We start from the raw sequence: 24238 nt of genomic DNA, 5'->3' as shown, positions 1-24238 counted from the left end.
TCATGTTTTTTAATCTATTGACAGCCCTAACATATACAACTTTTGCCTGACTGTATGTGTGTGTATCTGCATTGGGATGCCATCACTACACTGGGGGCCGAGTGCGCTCTCCACTCAGAGACAGCGAGAGCAGGGACAGAGCACACAAGTGGCCTCCAGAGCGGACGACGCTCGGTGATGAATTATGAACGTGACTTGTCTCAGGATGTCATATCAATTCTGATGGAGGCTACTTTGCCCGACTGGATCCTTCTCACTCACTCCAATGGCTAACATGAGAATGTGTGGGTGTGGCCCAAGGGCTTATACTGAATTTACACATGCACACACCCACACACACACACACACTCACATACATTCATCATCGTCAACATGCATGCATGCACGCACACACGCACACACACAGACCCCAGACCCACACACACATACGGTAGCTTCCCTGGTCAAAAATGAACTGCTATTTCTAGTTCAATATAAAAGGCATTCTTTTACCCATTATTTCCCTCAAAGTTAAGTCACATGAAAAATCCACATTGAAATCTCTGATCTCAAAATGAAAACAAGAGTGAAACCCATCTATTGGTGCAGAGAGAAAAGCAATTCATCTGTTTATTACAGGGTGTAACGGGGCCTGTAAGAGTGTCTGACTGGATGTTTTACTTGGAAACCAGTTGTGGAGTTTAAATTGTTAGAGGAATTTATCTTATGCCCAAGTGAACACTTTAGCTGGGTACTGAAGGTCAGAGTACACGACAAATATTAATCATGAGCTGACTAAACTGTCAATAATGAGCTCAAATTCTGTGGTAATCTGGAAGAGACTTTTTTCAAATTATTTTCAATCACAATAAAATCCCTAAATCTCATTGTTGTTGTTGTAAGATACAGTATCTCACTTTGGACTGAGCATTTGTCTACATTTGAACCACCTATTTGGTATAATACTATATGCTTTACATGAATTCACTTAGAACACAACATCTGTTACATGGTTGAACTGAACGTCCAGGTTTCTCATTTGACTCATTAGAGAGAGGAAATCTCTCCTCCCCATACCCTTATTTATCAAATTAAATGACATCATGTGCGTATATCTATCTGTATGTACAATATAAAACAAGACTGATTACAGAATATACATAATATTGTCCCGGGAAATGGGACCACTTTCTCACTACGGCTAATTGACTGTGTGCTGCCGAGGCTGCATCGGTTATTATTACTCGGGCAAGTACGTGAAATTGTACCTTTTCTGTGTTTTGCTGCTATTGACCCTCAAAACTGGATGTGACCAGAGACGTAATCACTGGGGTGCTGTAGATAAGGACAAAGAGAGAAACCATCTAAGGGATGGGGGGGTTGCAAAGGCACACTAGATAGGCTACTTGCCCTTTTTCAGCTGCTTTCAATCATACTGCTCTGGGTCTGTCTCAGGATATGACAAAAAAGGGGCATTGGCTGAAAGCACAGCTCAACCAATCACCGCGCCGCGCCCGGTGATTCAGCGAGACAGCAATTGAGTGCCACTCCATTGTTATGGATCCAGGGAGAGCACTGACAACGACGCCATACACACCCGATACAATTAAAGTCTCCAGAATCATACTCCTCGATGCATGCTTTCAGGATTCGTGAAATTGAACGTCAAGGTCAATTCTTTGTGCCTTAGCTGAAATATTGATTCATTACCTCTCAGGAGGCTGAAAGTAACGGCATCCACCATCGTTGCACATCACACATTCATGGCGAGCCATTTTGGTTTCGGTTAAGAAATGTAGCAGGTAAACGCATGAGTAAAAAAAAACAACAACAACAAAAAAGAATAATAATAATAATAATAACCCATCCTAAGGATTGGTGGCACTTCTTAATATGGATGAGTGGACATATGGCTGTCAATCACCCTTTCCAACCTGCTCAGAAAGAAGAAACACAGGGAAATGAAAACAAAAGCAAAACAAGTCCCGCTGGTCTAATAGATGCTTATCCCCTATATTTAAATGACACGCTATAGGCGTAATATATACTATTTAACTATTCAGGGAATATATTCAGTACCAGAAAGTGATGTTTACAGAAGATGTGGGGAGGGGTTAACAACTCCACTGATTTGACTGCACTGCCAACGCCACACCCTCGTACCTGAAGTTTCCCCTGCTGAACGGCAAAGCAGATGAAACGGAGTCAGTCTCGGGACCACTGTGGTTTCTGGCAGTGCTCTCTGTGAGAGACGCGGAGAAGACCAAGAGCACTGAGGCAGATGATACGCACCGTGTGTGTCCACATAAATGGGCACCGTCGGCCGAGGCCAGGGGAGGCAAAGAGGTTTGTGGTTTCAGAGCAGGTGGCGGGAGCAGTAAGCTGGAGGTGCAGAGTGACATGAATCACAGAATCACTCCAATACCTCCACGGCCCACACACACAAAACACAAAAGACTAGCTCTCTGACGCTCTTGCACATTCTTCTTCTGTGTTTCTCTTGTTGGCATCCATCTTGTATTAGTTTACAAGTAAAGCTCAACAGCTGTAAAAACTCCACTAGCACCTGGTGTAGAGTTTGGGTCCACTTTCTAGGCCAGCCTCCTCTTTTCCCCCCATTTTCTCTGTTGAATGCTTATTCCTTTGATGTGATGAATAAATAAAAGCTCGGTGAGGGGGCCTCTCTTCCACCTCTCTGCACATGGTGCTTCCCTGTGTCTCACAAGGCCAAAAGAAGGAACTCAGAAAATAAGTTCTGCCCTTTTTTTTTGCCTGTTTTTGAGACACAAACAGTTGCATCTCAGGTCTTGTTTTGCGTCTTTTTTGTAACTCGGTGAAGGTGGTGGAGGGGCGGAGGGCAAGCATGTCATATTTTTCCTAATAAGTAAGCATTCTTTAAAAGTTCTTTTGGACTTCTCGTATTGATTCTTTTAGTAACATCCTTTCATCTAATTGCATTTCTGTATTTATGGAAGAGTCTTTGAGAGGGGGATTTGGGGGCTTGGGCAGGGATGGTAGTCTCACATGGCTGCAGGAAGTGATTGGCTTTCAGTCCTACACAGTCTGAAAGGCCTTGGTCTGAGCGGGGACCATGAGGGTTGGGGGTGTGGGCCCAGACATGTTCCTAGAGTTGAATTTGGGAGTGATGGGGGGCTCGGGGGTCTTGGGGGGCACCACTGCATTGTAGGCTGGAGGGGACTGAGGGAAGCCTGGAGGCTGTCCATTTTCCTTCAGGGCTGCTACAGCAGGTGGGCGGGGACGTTGGCCGCGCTGGACGCTGTTGTGCACCATGGACTGGGTGGAAGAAGCGCCGGAGCGTGAGCTGCCGGAACGGGAAGAGGACAAGGAGTTGGGCTTGACCAGCTTAGCCTTTGGAGCCTCTGCATCCTCCCTGGAGTTAGATACACACAGAACAAAAACATTTTTTTATTTTAAACTGTATCTCTAGAAACAGAGACACGCATGAGGCCCTATTCACAAAATAAACCTTTAGAATTCCCAGTTCAGAATTTTCCATGACAGACGGCATTGAAATAGTACAGGATCTTTGCAGTAATTGCAAGAACATGTGGGTTGTGGGGCTAAATCAGCAGGTAATATTATCCCATTGATTTAAGGCTTATAAGACTTTCTAAGTCTTATGCACTCTAAGTTTCTATAACTCCTGCATGGAAAAAATAACATTTTAAACACCACTGAGGTTGGGTTTAAATGTGTGTCACTAAATCTGGTGTGGAAACCAAACATGCTACAAAAATGGGGTAACAACCCATCTGCATTATTTACGTTAAGCTTTCCCTCAAAGACACTGCATTATTTATTGCTAAATCAGTAAATATGCGGCTACAACACGTGCTGCTGCTGCAATAAATAAATTAATTAATAAATAAACAAGAGCCGTCATTTTCACAAGTGCCATTAGTCACATTAACGCATGTGAGCCTCAGAGAGAACAAGAAAAAATTAGTCATCACACCCGCTGACACAAAGCATGTTTTCTCACCAGCAGTTCTAACGAGGTGGAGCAGTATCTGTGCGCGCAAACACCGACAGGACGACATTCTGACAGCAAACACGTTAACGCCTTCGGGGGCTGTGGCTCAGTCACTTAGCGTTTGAACTGCTCAGCTGTGTTTTTGAGTACTTTCAGCGCAGGTCGCACGCTTAGCTTCACAAATAGCGTGACTGTGTCTCACCATAAGCTACGTGTGTGTATAAGCAGCGGTGTCATATCATTTTAGCAGCCACGTGAGCTGCCAATTAAAGCTTTTGGCGTACGCAGCTCACAGGCCACGCAGTAACGGCGGCCTACATCAAAACATCAAAGGCGAGTGGATTTAGACAGTAAACAACTGGCACATCAAACATTGTCTGTGTCGTGCTGCATCTGCGAATACGATAAAGGAAAAATAGGGGACGGAGGAACCCTATGTTTGTTCTCGTGCCAGTGTAAAATGTCGTTTTTTCCTCTATAGATCCCTCATGCCTCAGAAGTTTTTATCCTGTTTTTTATGTGATGTTTAATGGATGGTGGGAAAGCCTTGTTTTAAGCATGATTATTGTAGAGAATACTCCTAACTCAACATTACACTGGGTCCTCAATCAGAGTAACAGTATAACGATAGTAAAACAACACTTCAGTGTGTATGTATTCTACTTAAAAAACGACATTGAAACAATCCGAGACAAAAGGCGGATGAATTTACCTGATCTCGTTGGGAGTCTCGTCCTCCTCGTACTTCTTCTTCTCTTTCTTCCGGAGGTAGAGCCAGATGATTAATATGACAACACCGAGGATGAGGAGACCGAGGGAGATTCCCGCCACTGCACCTGCGACCTGCATGTCCCTCTCATCTGTGGGCAGAGAGGACATGATGAGATAAGGAGTCACTTACTGTCACATACTCTTCTCAAATACTCTGCATTATGGTTTCACGCTCCACTCTCTTCCTGCAGTTGTGCCACAACAACCAAACAGGATTCAACACCAAAGTTATCCATCTGTTTCCGCCGTGGTGCTCGATGTATAATTGTCTTGACACATGACCCCGAGCCACCTGGGCCTCTGAGGAAATGCATTAGAGTGACAGTGAAACATAACTGTTGTAGCAGAGGTGGTGACCAGTGGCCACCAGTTTAAGTTTAGTGCACTCCCAAGTGTTGGAGCACTGGAGGGGAATGATGGAGAGGGTGAGCGAGTTGGGAGGTGGGAGAAAGGCAGAGGGGGGAATAAATGTAATTCCAGCTGCAGTTTGAAACAATAACCATCAATCAGAGTGGCAGTTTGGTGGTGAGGTGAATACTTGAGGTCGGACTCTCTTTCCTCCCAAAACTCACGCATTGGGACCTCTATTGTGCAGTTCTCCTCTCCCACGTCATTGCTGGCGGTGCACCTGTAGACACCTGTGCTGTCCATGGTGAGATTCCTGAGGGTCACAATCTCTGGGTTCTTCAGATCTGTGGAGTAGAAACAGGTGATACAGACACCCGATGAGACTTCATTTTACACATAGGACTGATTGTGGAGTTCTAGAATTCCTGTGTGTTTACAGCTCATTTCACTTCAGGCATGTTCAGTAGACTAGACAGCCTGCTCAACTCCAAACTGAGCATCAGAATGGGAGAGAAGGGCAATTCAAGTGACTATGAACATGGCATGGCTGTCATGGCCTTCAGAAACTACTGTTCTCCTGTGATTGTCACGCACAACCATCTGTACGAAGAAAGGGAAAATATCCACTGAGCGGAAGCTGTCTCTGTGAAAATGCCTTGTTGGTCAGAGAAGAACCAACCCTAGATGTCTTCTATACCTAATAGTGGCTGCTGAGTGTATATTGATATCATTGCATTTGCAACTAGATGTAAAGATGTAAATCAAGACCTGAGATAGATTTAGCGTTTATTTTAGAGTGAGGAGAGTGAACAGGAGTGTGAATGAGAGAGTGATGGAACCCTGCAGTCCCATGGGGCATTTAGTCACCCCGACCAATGACATCCATGTGATATTACCTTCCACCAGACCCATAAATAATAGCTGCTGACACTGTCTGTTATCGTCCATTGAAAGCTAATTAGACTGAACAGGTGTTGTGTGGTGGAGGTCATTCATTTGAAGGTTTCTGTCTGTGTACGTGCCGTTGCAGAAGCTAGAGGAACACTGAAGGGAAGAACTGGGACAGAGAGCTCCGCACCTTGATGGTGTTGGTTCCGGTTTGGAGAGGACACGTTGGTGAAAACTGTACGATGTATTGCCAGGTCACCTCTGTGTATTATATTTGATTTTCCCAACACTACACACAACCCAGGAAAAAAAAAACACCTTGTAATGTTGTAATTAAATTTGATCCAGACTGATATTTCAACTTCATCAGATCATAGTGGAAACCTTTGTCTTGTATAAACTCGTCCCAACAGAGTACATGTAGAAGTCATGCACTGATATCCAGGAGTAAAATGTATAGAGCATGAAAAACCAGTGTGGCCTCTGTGGGGGCAATGTGAGCCTATCTCAGTGCCCTTGAGCAAAACTGTTAATTACTCAAGCAGTAGTAGAACAGTGTGGGCAGATTACGTATCAGTGTAGGCACATGTATGAATGTGAAAGTGGAAGGAGGGGAAACACTTCAGTGAAACACTTTCTCGGACAAATGCAGCCTACATAAATTGCTTGTATGAAACTGAGTCCTCGTCGCATTTCTCCGCAGAGCGCTGGGCTGATGAATCAGCATGTCACCGTACTGCCAATTAATTTCCTTACCTATCAGTGCCAGGTTTGGCAGTTTGCCCAGACTCTTGCCTTTGCCCAGCACTCGCTCCCACTTGTAGCTGATAGGGTCTGAACCATTGGTGGACTTGCAGCTCAGCTTGACGTCACTGCCCTCCAGGGGTTTGCCGTCCATCTGGCACGTTGGCTTGGAAGGCTTGACTGCGGGAGCACACGGGAGTCAGAAACAGTCACAACCACACTCACTAGGACAACAAGGGGGGGGGGGGGGGGGGGGGATGCAGTTACTGCAAAACATGCACATGTAATATAGAAATGTAAATACATAAGAACAACAGAGCAAGTACTGTTTGTTCAACAAAAACTTTACATTGATTTGATCAAACTATAGCACACTTAAAATAGGATAGGTTAGCGATGATACAATTGATACAAAAGTGTTTACAGTGGGCTGTGATTAAAAATAGAATCTGTAGTTTCGAACAATTCTTTCATACAAAGTCAACAATGCTACATAAAATGAAGAACTGACAATATTTGCTGACTTCCAGTCCCATTTTAGACAATATATTCACTTTTATTTGCTGTGATTGTCACTTCTCAGAGCTGGTGACACATAGAAAGACAAAGCAAAACAGTCCCATAGGGAATAGATCAATGTGACACCAGAGCTGTGTGCGCTTGTGGTGATATGTTCGCCACAGGTCAAAGGTTATGGCCATGGTTCAGTAGCTGGAGGCACAGCGCAGTATAGCTGGAACCCGCTGATCCCTGTACAGCTGCTCGGTTTAGACACACGCCGAAAGGCACTGCTCGGCTACAAAAGCTGGGAAACAGCACATCCTTTTTCTCCCTCCCATGCGACATATTTTTAGATCAGTGGCGAGCTAAATTTAAACGTCAGTTTCGTATTTTTTGCTGCACTGTCTGGTAGCGATGACAGCTTTTGAATTTGTCTGCCGCCGCCGCTGCTGCTGCTGCTGCTTGCCTGCAAAGCAAAATGCAAGGAACTCCCGAGTAATGCTGAGATGGAGTGACTTAGCGATGGCTGGTACATAAAGCCAGACAGCTTCTAAGAGTACCCTGCCTTTGTTGGTCTAACCCTGCTATTCTCCACCTCCTGGTCTGAGAAGCGGAGAGCTTTCTGCCCGCGCACTCACTAAGCAATATAACGAGAGGAGCCGAGTGGTGAGCACTGACGCTTCATCTGTGCATGTCACAGCTCAGTCAGGGTCAACGACACACACTCCCACACATGCAAATCTGCACACACTTTACAAAGACAGTGCAGGCATCCTGGCTGACATACACAACCACGCCAGGCACCAATGCACTCATTGCACAGATGCATACTGTCTCATGCCAAGCTGGCAACTGACTCTGCTGCCAAGCCATTATCTTAGCATGGGGAGTGAGAGAAAAAGAAAATGCAAATGCTCGTCTCTCTCAGAATGGAAAGTGCCCCCGCAAAGCTGAGCGCAATTTGTAAAAAAAAAAAACAGAGGCCCTAACTCTCTGAAATGTCTTCATGGACGGGGAGAGGAGAGTGAGAGCGAGAGGATTAACAGCGTGTTCCATTAGAAAACCAATAACTGCGGGCTGAACTAATCTCTCACGATAGTTTAATAAATCTCCAGTTTTTCTCCAGACATTGAAAATGATCTCACTCCTCCCGCCGGACTTTGAGGATGGCTTTTGTGATGCGGCTCTTCCTCTTTCGCTGTCGGTCCTTATAAGTAGTTTAGCTTTTTGAGATACGCAGCCAGAAACACGTATTACCACTGAGCCGTTTATAACCATCTGTATGTTGGGCAAATGGGGGGGGGGTAAACAATAGAGATTGGGAAAAAAGAGATTGTAGAGGCTCATGAGTTGTAAAAGTAATGAGTAGCTTTTTCAATGTCATTCTCAACTTCTAAAGTTCACTCAAAAACACACTGTACCCCATAACTTAGAGAAGAGTCTGTTGCCTGCTTTCTCATATATCTTGTAGAGGACAAAAATGAATTTAACTTGATGCTTGTCCATGTAACTCAGTCCCTAACTTAATCAATCAGCTCTGTGCTCTTCCAGGCCCAGTTGCCTGTTCCTGGTCTCACCTCATCAACAAAGCAATCCAAACGGACCCAAACAGCACGAGCAAAATCAAATCACACTGTCTGAATCAAATTGAATCATTAGATCAGTCAGCATGACGGAGGAAATGTGCCAGGCTAATGATCCAGTGATTAGCTCTGTGTATGTGTGTGAGAGATGGAGTGGGAGCAATGTCCATTTGCCATGAATAAATGGGTTTCGTTTTTTTTCATAACATGATGGTATGTGCCCAGATGTGCGTGTGTGTGTGTGCGTATTTGCTACTTATTTAGGACCTTTTCTGGCATGAACACTGACCTTGTCAAGATCAGTATTCCATAAGGCAACACCTGATTTCCAAGGAAATAGTTAAGTTTAAGTTTAAGGTTAGGCATGAACTTGTTATGGTTGAAGTGTACCTGATTTTGAAAAATGCCAAGATGTGGGCTGAGGTCTAAGTGAGAGACAGGAGGAGGGAGGGAGGGAGAGAGAGAGAGAGAGAGTGGGAAGCAGTGCTGGGACGTGGTCTGGTAGTGAACCTGAGACCAGAGTTGCAGCTAACGTGGCGCTCCATAAGTCGAGCCCCTCACGCCGCACTTCAGAGAGAAAAGTGACGTAGCGGCGGCTCGATGATCAGACAAGAGGGCGACGAGAGAGAGCACGCCAGTGGCACAAGAGTAGAAAAGAAAGAAAGAATACAGTCGCTGGTGTTTGACCAGAGAGGTGGGAGTCACTCTGATTTCTATCACATGATGTATCATTTTAAAGCGTTAGGGGACAACACTTTTTTGGGCTGTACAAATGAGTGTAAGTCAATACAGTGTCAAACTGTGTGTGTGTGTGTGTTAATGTGTGTGAGATAACACTCACCCAGCACAATGAGGTTGACATGGCACCAGAGGTACTTCCCCCCTGTCTTGACTTTACAGTGGTATTCACCAGAGTCGGTCAGCAGCAGGTCACTGATCAGCAGGGAAGCGTCTCCACCCAGATATTCCCCTGCAAAGGACAGACGACTGGCCTCACTGCCTGTCGCCTCGTTGGTGTATACCTGGCCCCCAAAGAAGTTAATGATCTGGACACAGAAAAGGAGATATTATTATTATTTTTGTACATGGTATTGTAATATTTTTTGTTGTTGTCTGTTTTCAGCTACTTATTGCAACCAACTCCCAAAACAATGTTATTTTTCTACCTGTGCTTTATTTCATTCTAATGGCCTTGATATATGCGACTGGTGGCAGAGCGTGTAACTCACACCAGCCTTCCATTCCAAGTGTGTTGGAGAACCTATGTAGCCTTCAGTTAGCACCAAAACTCCTATTTAGTTTGTACTTTGTGGTCTAATATGGTTGTCCAAAATGATGGCCCCCATGGAGCTATAGAGAAGCACATTCTGAGTTAATGAAAAACAACATTTCATACCATACAATCATGTGATTGTTCACCTGATTACAACTACGTACAATTATTTTATCTTCAAGTTGTGCCAAATGAAAATTGTTTCAAGAAGATTTTACACAATGGACCTTTAACACAACATAATAACACAACATACAGCTCAGACTTAACCACAGAGTACTGGCGCTCATGGGTATCACTGTTAACAATTGCTTTTTAATTAATTGACACTTGGGAAATAATATTTTATAAATGAATGCATTTGCTGGGTTCCAAGCATCCTGCCAGTGTTCATTTAGATGACTGTATGTGAGCACTGTTGTGTCCTTTCTACAAGTGGGGCTGTCAAATTGAGCGAAAAAAAACGATATTCTGGGGCTGAGATGACAGAATTAAATACCCACAGTTGCCCTGGTGTTGCCCATGCTCAAACAACAAAAGGAAGTGTTTTACTCAGCATTGGCCAAAGTGCATACAAACGTGCACACAATAGATACTTAGATTTGTCTTTGTGATTTGACTTTCTCAGTGATGTTGATAGGATTTAATCAATTTGTGTTTCCTGCTTTATCCAGCAGACACGGGGGGGAAAGGTGTCACAACACAATGTTCATAACATACAATGAACTTTTCTAAGTTAATCAAACCCGGGTAGTCTACCATAGTGGGTGTACTGAAGTGGTCTTAAGTGTCTCGCCCTGGGACACATCGGCATGTAGAATCAAACCTTCCAGTTGAAAGACGACTCACTCTAACACTGAGCCACTGTCGCACCCATTGTCATTTAAAGGTATGTACTGTCTGTATACATGCACAAATTTGATGTTATTTAGTTGCTCAGTAGCTGCCTGCTGCTCCTAATTCTAGGAAGGGTTCTTGTAGAGGCTAGGGTAAATGCATAGAAGGAATTTCCCCCTGCGGTACTGATAAAAGACTAATTTATTTATTTATTCATATAATAAAAGTACGTTGAGTACACAAAACAAAGAAACTATGGTCTAAAGCGCATCTTTATCACATGAGGTTAGTGCAGAAACAGACAGTTGTGCTGCGACACGTAAAAGCTGTAAACCTGCTTCAGCTTTTCTTTTTCTTTTTCTTTCTTACATCCACCTCTTTTTGCCCAAACTCAACCTTCCCCCACTCTCTCCCTCATCAGTCTCTCTTCCCCTCTTTTTTCCCCCTCTCTTTACACATTTACACACAGAAACACAAACAAACACAGCTGTCACACTGGCCGATTACTCAGGGCAAGTGAGAGCCCACAGATGGGGCTCTGCTAAATGCTGGTGCCACAGTGAATCAGCACCTAAGGAAACAGGGGCACCTGCTGTCATCGCAGGTGACAAGTGGCCGTTTACACAGACGCACATGCAAAGACCCACACACACACACACACACACACACACATAAACCAGCCTGTAAGTGCGCACTCACCACAAACACACAGACATACATTACAGCAGCACAGCTGCAGGCACGAAGCAACACTGACCTGGCACGTAAACAAAGTGGTTCACAAGCACGGACCTGTGGGCACTGTCTTTGTCGAGTGTATTACTCGCATGTTGTGTATGTGTATGTACGTCTGCATATGTGCAGTTTTGCATTTGAGTGGAGGCTGAACATTTAAGGCTACTGTATGAGTGTGTGGAATTTAGGGATAACTCAGTCAAAATGACCCGAGGCTGTTGACATAGTTTGCAATTAAAATGAGGTGGTTTGTTTATTTAGTAAAACATTTTTTAAAGTAAAATATGCAGATATGCAGCGCTTCTGCCATCGTGGGCTCTTCTGAATGATATATTTGGTGTGGGAGAAGACATTGGATGAAAAATGGGTTGTTTTTCTTATTACACTTCAGCAAAAATGTTTAAAATTGATGAGTTGATAAAATTTTTTTAAATATAACGTATTAATTACATGCAATTTTTGTTGACTTCCGAGATTTTATGGAAAGTGGGAGACATTATTTGCGGTATTTGAATATACAGTAGATTCATGACAGCGGATGAATTGAAAAGGATTATTCCAGCCAGCTGCACACAACCCAAGAGTATGTTCATATAAAGCACATGAGTATAGTTTTCAGACGGTTGCCCTTAATGATTTTAAATAATGAAGTTGATGAAGTTTGGTAATGTACACTCTGTAGATGCCCTGTCTCTGCCCGCCTGTGTCCTGAACACGTATAGTCCTGTACATTTTTAACATGTTGATGTCTGTACATCCGCTAAATGATGACATGATGCTCTTTCCCTCAAAACACGACCTTCCAGCAGCACAAAGGGATGATTTATTCATTCAGCTACAGGCACAGTCTCTTTCCTAATCAAATTTTCAGATGTTTGATTTTAATTAATGGTGCCTTCAATGTTATCTTCCTGTTAAATATTTATCGCAATGTGGCGGGCCCGCCTCTGAATCATCAAAGCGTAAGACACTTGTTTTTCCCTTTCTTTCTTTCCTTCCCGGCTCGTTCCCTTTCACCACCGTTTCTTCTCTTTCTCGCAGTGAAAAAGACTCCTGCCATCTGACACATCGGTGCACACAGTGAGACAAAAGAAAGACAAATAAATAAATGAAGTGCATTTAAAAATGTAGAGGATACTTTATACAAAACAACTGGGATGACGTCTACATGGCTGATTTCATGTTCCGCGATGAAACCAGGAAAAGACACGGCATCACTATAAACGAACATAGAACTGTGTGCAAGAAGTCGAGACCTCAGGGTCCCAATTTGTTGGGGAACATTCTGCAAAATGATTGTTCCTTTGTGGAAAAGGCACTAAAACTTGAGCCAGCACAAAGTGCGACAATTACTGCTCTGGTTGGAAATCAATCAGCATGACCCAGATGTAAGAAAGATAGAGGAAGTGTATGTAAAAGAGAGGTGGGCTAAAATAAGGGGAGAAAAAGACAGTGTTCTGCCTAAAGTATAGAAAGTGTTTTTCCACTTCTAGCAGGTGCATTTTGTATGAAAAAGAAATCTGAGTTGCGGTAGGTGGTTTTCGGGAGATCCCACATGGCTTAAGCACAAGCATTTATTGAAGGTTGATGCATCAAGGCCGAGAGAGGCGAGCTGGAAAAAGAGTGATACCAACCAGCTCTGAATACTGTCGCCAACAGAGCCCACGGAACAAGCAGAGCAGTGCATAAAAGACACTAAAGCTATGTTTCTGACATTTGACAATGATTTGTACCTAAGAGACTTTTTTTTATATTTAAAGGAATACTCACTGGTGGACACGTAACAAAAAAAAGAATGAAGATATTTCTCGACTTAGGGGAAACTGAGGTTGGGAAGCACAATTTTTCAAAAATACTACCCCTATTCTAGTAATACAAAGCTGAATGCAAATCTGTGAAGTATTCCTTTAATGGTTACGCACCACAGCTTTTAATCGGTAGACTAAACTGACTCACTTATTACAGAACCAAATAAGACACATTCTTCGCCTAACACATCAGCTATTGTTTATACATAAACAATGTTGGAGACAAGAGCCTCTTCACGACTGAATAACCGTTTACCTAACTCGCACTATAAAAGCCCTTACCTCTGTCCTACTTACAGAGAGTTTGAGTGAGTGATGACCCTGGGCTCCGAGACGCTCGCTGTTTAATCATTGCTGTTGACTCTTTCACCAGTCACTCTGTCTGTCTCTTTCTATCAAGAGCCTCCACTATAACCATGGTTTTTCTGGCTGCTGTCACTAGGAACTGACCAGATGCTTCTTCACAGCTTTGCTGGAAATAAACAATGACCTGCATCTGTGGAGGCACACTTCCCAGCTCCAGTCTGCCCCAAAAGCCCAAGGACCAACAAGTCATTGTTATTACAGCTATGGTTCCGTGGAATTATTGTGTTGACAAACTACGTGATGATGGACAGGCGGGATAATACAGGGAGTGAAAGGATTCATAGCTCACCACTTTCTGTTTGGACTTTGGTTTCTGCAGTAGCCACTCAATGTCAAGAGAGCCGGTCGACTGGAACTGGTGGTGGCATGGTAAGGTGGCATTGTCCCCAACAACCTTCTTCATCTCCGTCTGGGCCCCCACTGACAGTAGGCCGAGTAGAACTGTGGGACAGGAAGAGGGGGAATAAAAAAGTGAGAAGGGGCGTAAGAGAGATGGGGACAATCACTTGAGACATAGGCTGCAGACAGGAAACTGTGCCAATAGAGGAAGACACAGTGAGACGGAAGACACAGTGAGAGACATGACCCAGAATCCAAACTGCTATCTGACAGATGCTGAGATATGTCACATACAAACACCGAAGAGCGACAGAGTTTGAGATCCTTTTGCCCCCTTTCCTTCACAGTTTGGTATAAGAGCCCAGAGAGACAGAGAAATATTATGGTGATCTTTCTGTAAACCCCCCCCCACTGACAAGGGCAGTCAAAGAACACATTCTTATTCACAGCAGGACCTTTGGGGAGCTGTAGCCTGGCAGAGAAAGGTGCAGAGCCTTTGACTTCTGAAGAGATGCACATGCTGCACACGGGCCTTTGTTCTTTGTGTAGAAACACAACGGTTCAGTTATGCAACTGAATTATTAAACTACACAAGACTAGACGTGGACACTTGTCCTTTAATCAAGGGCGTAGGGTTGGTTTGAAGACAGGCGGGGACACCGCACTCCTGCAAACTGTCCTATGTTCAGGAGACATAACAGGGAATTGAAATGTTTGACAAGCTGAAGCCAACACGTTTAGTTTATTTCCTGATTGCAACTAGCAAATATGATTAACTAACATTAGTTGACATTATATTTTCCAGTAAAAATATAGCAACATAGCTAACTTGATTTGATCACTTACGATCTGGGTGGTTAAAAAAACCAAAAAACCATTGAATGTCACCTGCTGATTGGCCTCTCTTTTTTAGTGGTATGGACAAAATGACATGTGTGTTAAGTAGTACAGGCCAGAGAGGAAGAGGAAGGCAACAAATATTTGCCTGTGTGCTTTAGGTATGGCCCTAAAAACTGCCGCTGTTTCTCTCTCGTCTCGCAGATGCTCCTAAAATCCGCTCGCTCACTCTTGCGCTCACATTGCCCTGTCTCTAATATTAGAAGGGACAATCTGGGTTTCTCCAAATGTCCCCACTGTCCAGACACAAACCTACGCCCCTGTCTTTAATCACAGTGACACCCACAGGTCACTGATGTTTCAATAATCAGCAGCTAGTTTGATTCATTGATTAAAAGTGGGATTTGATGAGATTCTGTGACAATAAACTTGGTTTGTGGACATCACAAGTTTGGGGAAACACTGATCAACAGTTTACACAAGATCATGAACACAATCACTGCATCCATAAATCGTATCTAGACAACCTGGCAACAAGAGGGAGATAAGACCCCTCCCACAGCTAATGCAATTGAGCCACACAACCGTAATGACACAAATAACCAAAACAAACACAACACACAATCGACTTAATGAAGAGCTTGGACTACAGAGAAAAGTAGCAATAATTAATTGTGTGCACAAATGAGTGACTTTGGGCAGCAGCCAGACTGTCAGAGCCTGTGTGTCAGTGGGGAAGCAGCAAGGCTAATTTATTGGAGGATGCTGGACAGCCCAGCGGCCTTGAGGGGAATTAGCCAGAGGCGTCACAGGGGGTTTGCTGGAAGCTATGGATGGTGTGTGTGTGTGTGTGTGTGTGTGTGTGTGTGTGTGTGTAGAGGGGGGTGCAATGCTGAGATATTCATCTCCCTCCTTCTTGTAAAAATCCTGTGCAGCACTGTAGAGCTCTACTGAGCTTACACACATAAATGTGACAGATATTTTTGGCTCTACAGCATTTAACTTAACTACCTGCCTATAATTTAATTGCCGAATGAGCCACCAGCTCTTGGGGATTCAGAGTGCTTGAAATAAAGTTATCCAGCCCGGCAGATGCAAATTTTTGAATGTACAGTTGTGTAAATACTGTTAACTCTCCTTTTTATTGGCATACTTTCCCTAATAAAGTGCCCCGAGTTTGAAAACTCACCGAATCAACGTACATCACGGTGTGACGCACACATATTTGACCAACAACGTATGTGCGCTCACAAGTGTTCCGTAATTACAAAGTCATTCCTCCCACAGCATACAAAGAATGCCCCGGCGCTCGGCAGACACAGTCACATGCTGTCAGTTGGTCCGCGTTAGGCCGTGTGTGACCTGTGGAGGCATCAGCGCTCACTGGGCGCCTGTCCACGTGTCCACTGGTTCGCCCCCGCAGGAGCCAACACCCTGTCCCACAAGTGATCTACGGGCCAGGGAAAATGTCAGCTCTGTGCTGCGAAAACAATGAGTCAGTGGGGCCACAGGACACAGAGGGGATGAGAGGCATGGCTGAGACCACTTCTTTCACCAGAGCGTTGACCATTCAAGCTGGCGTCATGTGGCGGACCTCAGCAGTTCTTTAAGCTTTGTTTAACCCCTGGTGTCTACTGTGTGACGAATGGACAATAAACCTGAGCTCCAGGCTATACTTGGTCAATCAAATTTAAGGTTTCCAGTTGGCAGTTGCCAGCTGGAGAGAGAGAGAGAGCAAACTTCACAGTAGAGTGTTTGTGTGCTCCTTGGAATTCCAGGACTGTCAGACCAAATTGCTGAGGCCCATCTGCTCTGTTGGACTTGGACCACTTGCTCGGTTCAAATCATTACTTCAATAGTCAGCAAAACAAAAAGGTCCACCTCTCCCCACACTGGAGCTCATGGACCCTAGAGGTATCCCCATTTATGCCTTTTTAATGCAGAATTCATCTTGTGGCTAGTTTGGATATCAGAGAAAGCTTTGCAGAAAATATATAATATTTTGAAGAAGTGTGTGTGCAGTTTGCTGGACCTAATAGCGCGAGTTAATATGTGATGGTGTGGTACGGCTCTGCTGGGAGACCTGTGCCCACTGTCTCCCCCCGCGGCTCCACAGTCCACCCTCCCTAATCCTCTCTCCCATGCCCGCGGCCCTCGCGGCTCATCCTGTGTAACAGGCCCGATAAGAAAACCCCGCTTCCTGTCTTGCCTCCCATCACACTTAACTGCCCATTGCTTCATCTGTGGGCTCCGTTAATGGAGGCGTTTGTGTGAAAGACAGATAGGACCGAGGTGACCTGAAGAAAGCAGGGCACGGCAATCTCTTCTCACACCAAGCGCTGACTTTCAAACAATGACTGGGGTCAGCTCACAAAAAATTGAAATTGCTGGTGTTTTGAAGTTTGCTTCATTGCCTGACAATGAGGCTTTGATTTCTATAAATTGCTCGTAATTCACCGGGGGAAAGAAACAGTATACGGTAAATATGCTGCATCTGTGATGGAAAGAAAATTGTCTTCATTTTGCCAGTATATAATCACTGCTCCCCACTTTCCCATTTATTTTTAGTCTTGCAGAGGGGCTTATGTGCTTGAAAATGGATGACACAGTACTCCCAAAATAAGCTTGCCTTGATGTGAGTTTGTACACACATTTGGATTGGCCTCATTCAGCGTGTGCACAGCTGGGATGTTTGGACAGCGAGACCCCATCATTTGTGTCAACATCAACTATGAGACACAACAGAATAATTATAACAATCAGCTATGCAGACCGAGTATGAAAATGTTTGAGTGAGTCAGTCAGGCTTGGGTTCTTGACCTTGACTTTTTCTGTTTACACTGACGTCTACCAAACCAACAGTGTTTAACGTGTCATCTTTTTACGGGTGACATTCACGGTGTGACTGTGGTTCAAGGTGCTATGTAAACATTTAGATGTTTTATCACGAGATTCCATAAGGACACAGTGTAACCGTCTAAATAAACGGGTGAGATAAACGCGGAGAGGAGTTGTGATATCTGGACTGTTGCCATATCCTCCATCCCACATTGTGTCTGCTTTTCTCAGCTCTGTTTGACTCATGCTTCATGCTTCCATTTGTGGCGAGCTCCAATTTTAACCCACAGACAGAAAGAAAAGCATTTTATAATTAACAAAAGAAAGTGGGCGCTTCCCCCCCCTCCCTCCCCACGGGTGAAAAAGACAGAGTGAGAAACATAGACACATATGACAACGAGAGAAAGAGAGAGAAGGAGAGGCTTGGGCAAATGTGGAGGAACCAATTTCTATGAAAAGGCCCTAGGGGGAGTTGTGCTCCAGTAAATCCGCCTTACAGGCCTCTGCAATCTTATTATAGTGTGGCCAGTGAGATGGACAGACAGACAAACAAGGCAGGCCTGGATCTTTCACACTTCCCAAAGTCAAGCCCCATATCCCCTCAGTCAGCACATTGGCCGGGCTGGGGCCTTTGCCCCATCCACAATGTATGACCTCTGGTACTCAGCAGATCAGAAAGACAGAGACAGAGACAGAGACAGGGTGAAATGATGGAGAGACATGGGCTAAGGGAAGGGTGGAGGGGTGGTGCGATGCCTTATTTCCAGCACTCACTCTAATTCACTGGTGTGTAGGAAGGATTATACTGTGAGAAAGACTCACGTTAACCGATATACAAAAAGAAGAATAAAAGGTTGGCGGTGGCTCAGTTTTTTTTTTAGTTCTGCTGTGTTTCCTGTACTGCACATTCATGCTACTTTTCATGAATACATCTTCATTTTATGTCCATGTGTGACTGCTGGTGTGTATGATGCACGCTTTATGGGAACAAATGATCTAGCGCAAACACATTTCCACTGCTGCCTGCCTACATAACTGAGCTGCGAGGGACTTGCTTTTGCAGACAGTAAATCAAAGCCCTGGCACACAAACCTATGATTTGGCATACAGCTGTCATCAGGTACACAAACTCCAGTCCCGGTTTAGTAACGCGTGCAGTCCGACTATAGAGCAGGCTAAAGCAATCGTCTCCAACCTCTGCCAATCTGAGCTGTTTGATCTTTAACCGTTGTATCAGGCTTCATCGAGGATTAACAAGGATTCTCTAAAATTGTCATCATGCTCACGAGCAAACGAGCAAAAACAAGATTCATCCGTTCCTATCGCTGACACAAAGGTAGTTATTTTAGCTGATTTGGGGACAAGCTGACAGGTAACATAGGGCTGATGAGACAAAAGCTTAGTGTGCAGAAGAAAAAGGCTGTGTCGGCTCCCGCCAACAGTGCAGCACTCTTGTGTGACCTGAATTGGCTATTCAAATGCCAAACACATATCTAAACATAATAACTAGTGAGCAGGTTACATCCAACCCTTTATCCTAATCTTTGGGGGTTTAGAGACTTTCTCGAAATGCCATAAAATCTTTAAGTGCAAACTGAGCACCTAAGAAAACAACCCCACGTGCACGCTCTGCAAGCCTCCTTTATTCTTACAGCCACATCTCCCTTTTTAATTACAACTTCTTAAGGGGTAAGTCTCTTTAAATGGACCAAGTTATCATGCCCCATTAAAACATGTTTTGCATATGGCCCACTACATTAGTCTCCCTGTAGTTTCAAGGCCCTAACTCATGAATACTCTGCTCCTGTGGCTCTTTGAAGGGATCAAATTTGATAATCCTCCTCACCTCGCTCAGCGACCTCTCTGCTGAGTTTTTGTCTGTAACACTTAAAAGTGACGTTACACGGAGCTATTACCGAGGAATAAGTGAGGAGCAACACAGACCTAATGGCTAATTAGCAATACCTCACTCGTAGTTCCTGGAAAATGCTTCCTTCCTTTGTAATTACTTATTCCTATTCTTGTGCTGAACAACAAAATCATTTTATTTTTTTAACTCGTGTCTCATCAGGCAAAGTATCAACAATTTACTGACATGCAGCTGTGGTGGTTTTTTATTATTTACTGACTGATGACACAAACAACACACACACACAAACAAATACTGCATCTCTTACAAGACCTCACTGTAAAGACTTTACTGTGTTTCTTTATTTATTTACATGCCATATTATGTTATTTAGTCTTAAAGTGGGGATCATACTGTCCATGTTCACCTTGGTTCCTAAGAACTCTGCTCGGACTAATAATGGTGGGTTTGAAGAGCGAAATGGAATAATTCCCACAACAATCCGTGGAACCTGGAGGGGGAAGGCAAATGGGGGAGGTGAGGGAGTACCAATGGGAGTTGGAAACGAGAGATGGAATACCACTGAGGTCTGAATAATGAAATGCCCCGTGGTAAATGTTCACCTTGTGATGTTCTTATTGCCTTCATTAGCATCCCTTTCATGACTTTGTCACTGCTGTCATGTCGAGCAACAGGGACGCCACCCCGCTGACAGATCACCAAAATAGATCCGAAATTAGTTTCACGACAAGCACTTTTAAATTCCCCCCACAAAATATTCAGTTTTTTTTTCCGACAGCAAAATAAGGAAGAAGGGAGGAGATGGGGAGAAAAGCTAATTACCACGTGCCCCAGGGGAGGAGAGTCGGTGAAACCTGCTTACTGTGCTATACGCATGGTATCAACACTGCATCTGGTTTTGTCACCCACACTCATGGCTGTCCAAGATGCTACGACTGCACTATTAATCTTAGGGGTTAAGCTTGAAAAGGGTCCAAAGAGCAAAGACCTTCTTATGAAGGTTTGGACTTTGGTCACACGTTTTTTTCATTTGCATGTCTTTTACCATCCTTGTACAAGCTTTCTTTTCTGGTTTCTGGTGCTGCTCATAACATTTACAGTATAGCGAAAAAGAGAAGAAGGGCAGAACACTGACATTTAATTCTTTCCACTTTGGTGCAGTCTTTGTAAAAACCACAGCTACACACGTGACTGAGTGGAAAGAGTGACAAGCAGGAGAGGGAGACAAACTCCAGTCTCCGGTACAAAGAAAACAGAGCATGTCATTGGCTGGAAGTTTAAAAAAAAAAACAACAACAATTCATATATTTTTGGAAATGATGGTCCCTAATTAAAACCTTATTTTCAACAATGCATCCTGGAGACTTCATCCCGACTTGCAGGACAAGCTACAGAAGCTTGTGTGGCGTGAAACCAGGTCACAGCGTTACATTCAGGTTAAAAAAAAAAGCATTTTACCGAAATGACCAAATGTCAAATGGTGTGTTTTGCATCAGCTAACACGCTTCAGTGAAACGGGTAGTGACCTCTTGATATTCCGCTGCAGCAAAGGGATCCTCCCAACATCTGGCAGAGCCTAAACAAACCAGTCTGTTTGCTCACTGACTTTTCTTCTGCATGACGCTGAGACTACGGAGAGGCATGCGGCAAAGAGGAAAGGGGAAAGAGACAAAAGTAACATCTTTACACAAACTTATCACTGATGCCGTGTATGGGTATAAGTGTGCGTAGAGGACATATCCTCCCTGGAGCATATGCGCACAGCCTTGAATAAACCTGCTGTCCCCTACGGAGAAGACACTTTTAATGGAGGAGAGAGGGGAGTTTGACATATTAAGGCATGTGTATACTGTATGTACTATATATACTGTGTATGTACTGAAGACAAAACAATATAATAAGTAAGCGATGTGTGCTATCAAAAGGAAACATCTCCAAACCCAGGTAGAGAAATTACATTTGCTTCCACAGAAATCAAATTTGGCTTCCATCACAGAGAAAAGTTTCCCCTCTTTCCTCTGCAAAACATTTCCCCTCTTCCTTCATTTACAACAAGCGTTTGTCCCGGGGCTGCTCTTACTCTTGGTCAGCATGGCATTAAGATATTTCTGTTGGCTTAACTTAGTGCATACGAGTGGAAAATATTCATCACAAAGTTCTCAAGTGCAGAGCAGTCACACAGAGCCAGAGAAACGGTGTTGTCTCTTCCGTTGTGACTGTGCTCTGCACTTGAGAACTTTGTGCACTGTTGACAGATGGTGCCGTGCGAGACGAGATGAGCTGCACTTATTAAGACACTATAGAGGACAGGTTTCCCTGCCGCTGATCAACTTAAAGATTTCCTAGTAGGCTATGATATCATATCATGCAAGGCACTGCAGGCGCCTGGACAGATGGGCAAACTATGATATAAGCAGCTATAATGCCCACAGTGCACATATAAACAACTTTCTTCAGGAGAAAATCGCAAGGCTTTGACAAAAAAAAGCTTCTCAGTTTTCCTGGTTATTTATGTGATCTAATCTCAATTTGTGGCTGGCAAACGTGTGAATGAACTCCTTTCACATTGTTGGAGTGGCTGAACATGGCCACTGATCTCAGCGGATCAATACCTAATAAGCCTTCGCGCTGCCAAGTCCATTCTGCTGCAATCTGCAATTTTTTATGTCCGTTAGCCTGAAAATAGAGCTGACGAGGTGCATGACCACAGGAAGTGGAATGCATTGTGGTCGCCTCGGCTCCCTCTGATGATGGATGCCTCACAATAGTGTGGACCAATGAAAACTTCAAGTGCTATCTACCTCATGGACTATAAGGCACTACACGCCTGACTTTTGTTAAATGCAATTCAATACTCCGATGGTGTTTCAAAGGAGCATTTAACAACGTGTGGGAAGACAATAAAAGCCACAGTAGGCCTACATGGTGAAGTTTGTTGGCATGTGACGAACAAGTGGAATGAGGAGAAAGCGAGCCTAGAGCTACAGTGCTATATTTGGAGCAGCACTGAAGCTCAGCTTTAGAAGCGGCGGGAAGATAGACGCAGTCTGTGCATGCGAGCTTTAGATTTCGGGAGATCACGGTGGGGAATGTATGGCGAGTGCAGCTGCGTCTCTTATCCTACTCCTCCTCATCCTCACCTCTCTGCAAACACACATGTTATCCTGTTATTTTGATCACTGCGGTTATTTGTCCCCGTCTAAAGTCTCAAGTCAAGGTCTCACTCAGAAAATACCATGACTTATTTCTCTAGACTCGTGGGGAAATAGAAACTGAACACAACAGAGCCACTCCCATGTTGTACATTTCATCCGTTAATTGGAAACAGACGGGGCGCTAACTCCATTTCTCCATCCGCCCCAAGAATGGGTCACGGACATATCTGGCATGTTAGCGCTGTCGCCAGTGTTGAGGCATGCATCTGAAATATCGTATTATTTGATCAGTTTGGCAGAAATTAACAAAGCAGGCCGACACCTCGTACACAAACGAGACGATGATATTTTCACAGCCACTCCGTGCTCCTGTGCGTGCTGCAGTTTTAGAGGACAAAGAGGTTACCTATATGTCGGACTATAGGACGGACATGAGGGAGGCTACCGTTTCCCCAGAGGTGTGCAGTTGCCATGACTGTTTGGCAGCTGTTTACAAAAAGGTGTCGACGGGCGGGGGAGCTGACAGAGGCAGAGTGGGGGCTGAGCGATGGCCACGAAGGTCAACAAGGGCTGCAGTGATTCCAGGAAAAGCCCCAATTAGGTTCATTTAGGAGAGCTAATGTTCCCACCTACCATCTGTCCTTATGATTACCTAAAACCTGTTAATGTAGGATACAAATCTTATTCAACGACTGCACACACACACACACACACGTTCCCTAGCCCCTTACCGGATCTCTGTTATCAAGAAGGTCACCATCCGGAACCCATATCACTGCACTTTTCCAATAATCAGTCAGTACCTTTCTGCATGTGGCAGATTCTTACACAACCACACACACACACACACACACACGTGCACATTCACAGTCACACACACAAAGCCATAACAAATACATCTGCCCCAAGTGCTGCTCAGCCCATTTCTCTGCGTAACCCCCCTCCAGTGTCTGGAAAAGGAATGCCCACGCGGCCACATCCGAAGGTGGAGAGAAGATTGAAACCAGATGAATGAAGCTCGGGTACAGCCGGCTCGCCAGGCCCATATTTCACTCCCCAAAGCCTGATTAAAAGAGGTACAGCACGAGCTGGGCCAAGGCAGCTTCTTCCGGGCTCGGGGAAGGACATTTGCTCACAGTGACAACAAGGGGAGAGGAGGAAACGGGCCGAAGGTTACCACTAAAGTCTGCGCTGCCGTTGGCTTACACAGTCTCGGGAGAGGTCTCCAGGAGAGAACCACCAGTTTCTAAATGAGATGTGATATGGTTGAAGTATACATTTGTCTGGCAATAAAAAAGTGGGACCTGTATTGGTGCTAATACAAACATGAATGTATGTGTTTACACTATTCCATTATTACAGGGAGCCCTAT

At 44.4% G+C, this 24238-nt stretch overlaps 1 protein-coding gene across 1 annotated transcript in view; it reads right to left on the bottom strand.

Moving 5' to 3' along the window:
- Nucleotides 1-833: 833 nt before the first annotated feature.
- clmpb (CXADR like membrane protein b) overlaps nt 834-24238 on the bottom strand; it is a 60783-nt gene continuing 37378 nt past the window's right edge. Inside the window, exons 2-7 of the mRNA XM_058634015.1 lie at nt 14117-14268; nt 9650-9854; nt 6737-6904; nt 5317-5436; nt 4686-4833; nt 834-3370 (exon numbers count right to left, since the gene is read on the bottom strand). Of these exons, the coding sequence (XP_058489998.1) occupies nt 3034-3370; nt 4686-4833; nt 5317-5436; nt 6737-6904; nt 9650-9854; nt 14117-14268 (1130 nt within the window). The 3' untranslated portion in view covers nt 834-3033. The remainder of the gene's footprint in view (nt 3371-4685; nt 4834-5316; nt 5437-6736; nt 6905-9649; nt 9855-14116; nt 14269-24238) is intronic.

This window comes from Solea solea, chromosome 7, assembly GCF_958295425.1.
Source record: "Solea solea chromosome 7, fSolSol10.1, whole genome shotgun sequence".
NCBI lineage: Eukaryota > Metazoa > Chordata > Actinopteri > Pleuronectiformes > Soleidae > Solea > Solea solea.
The sequence above is the reverse complement of the archived record's forward strand: the minus strand, read 5'-3'. Positions and strand labels throughout refer to the sequence as shown.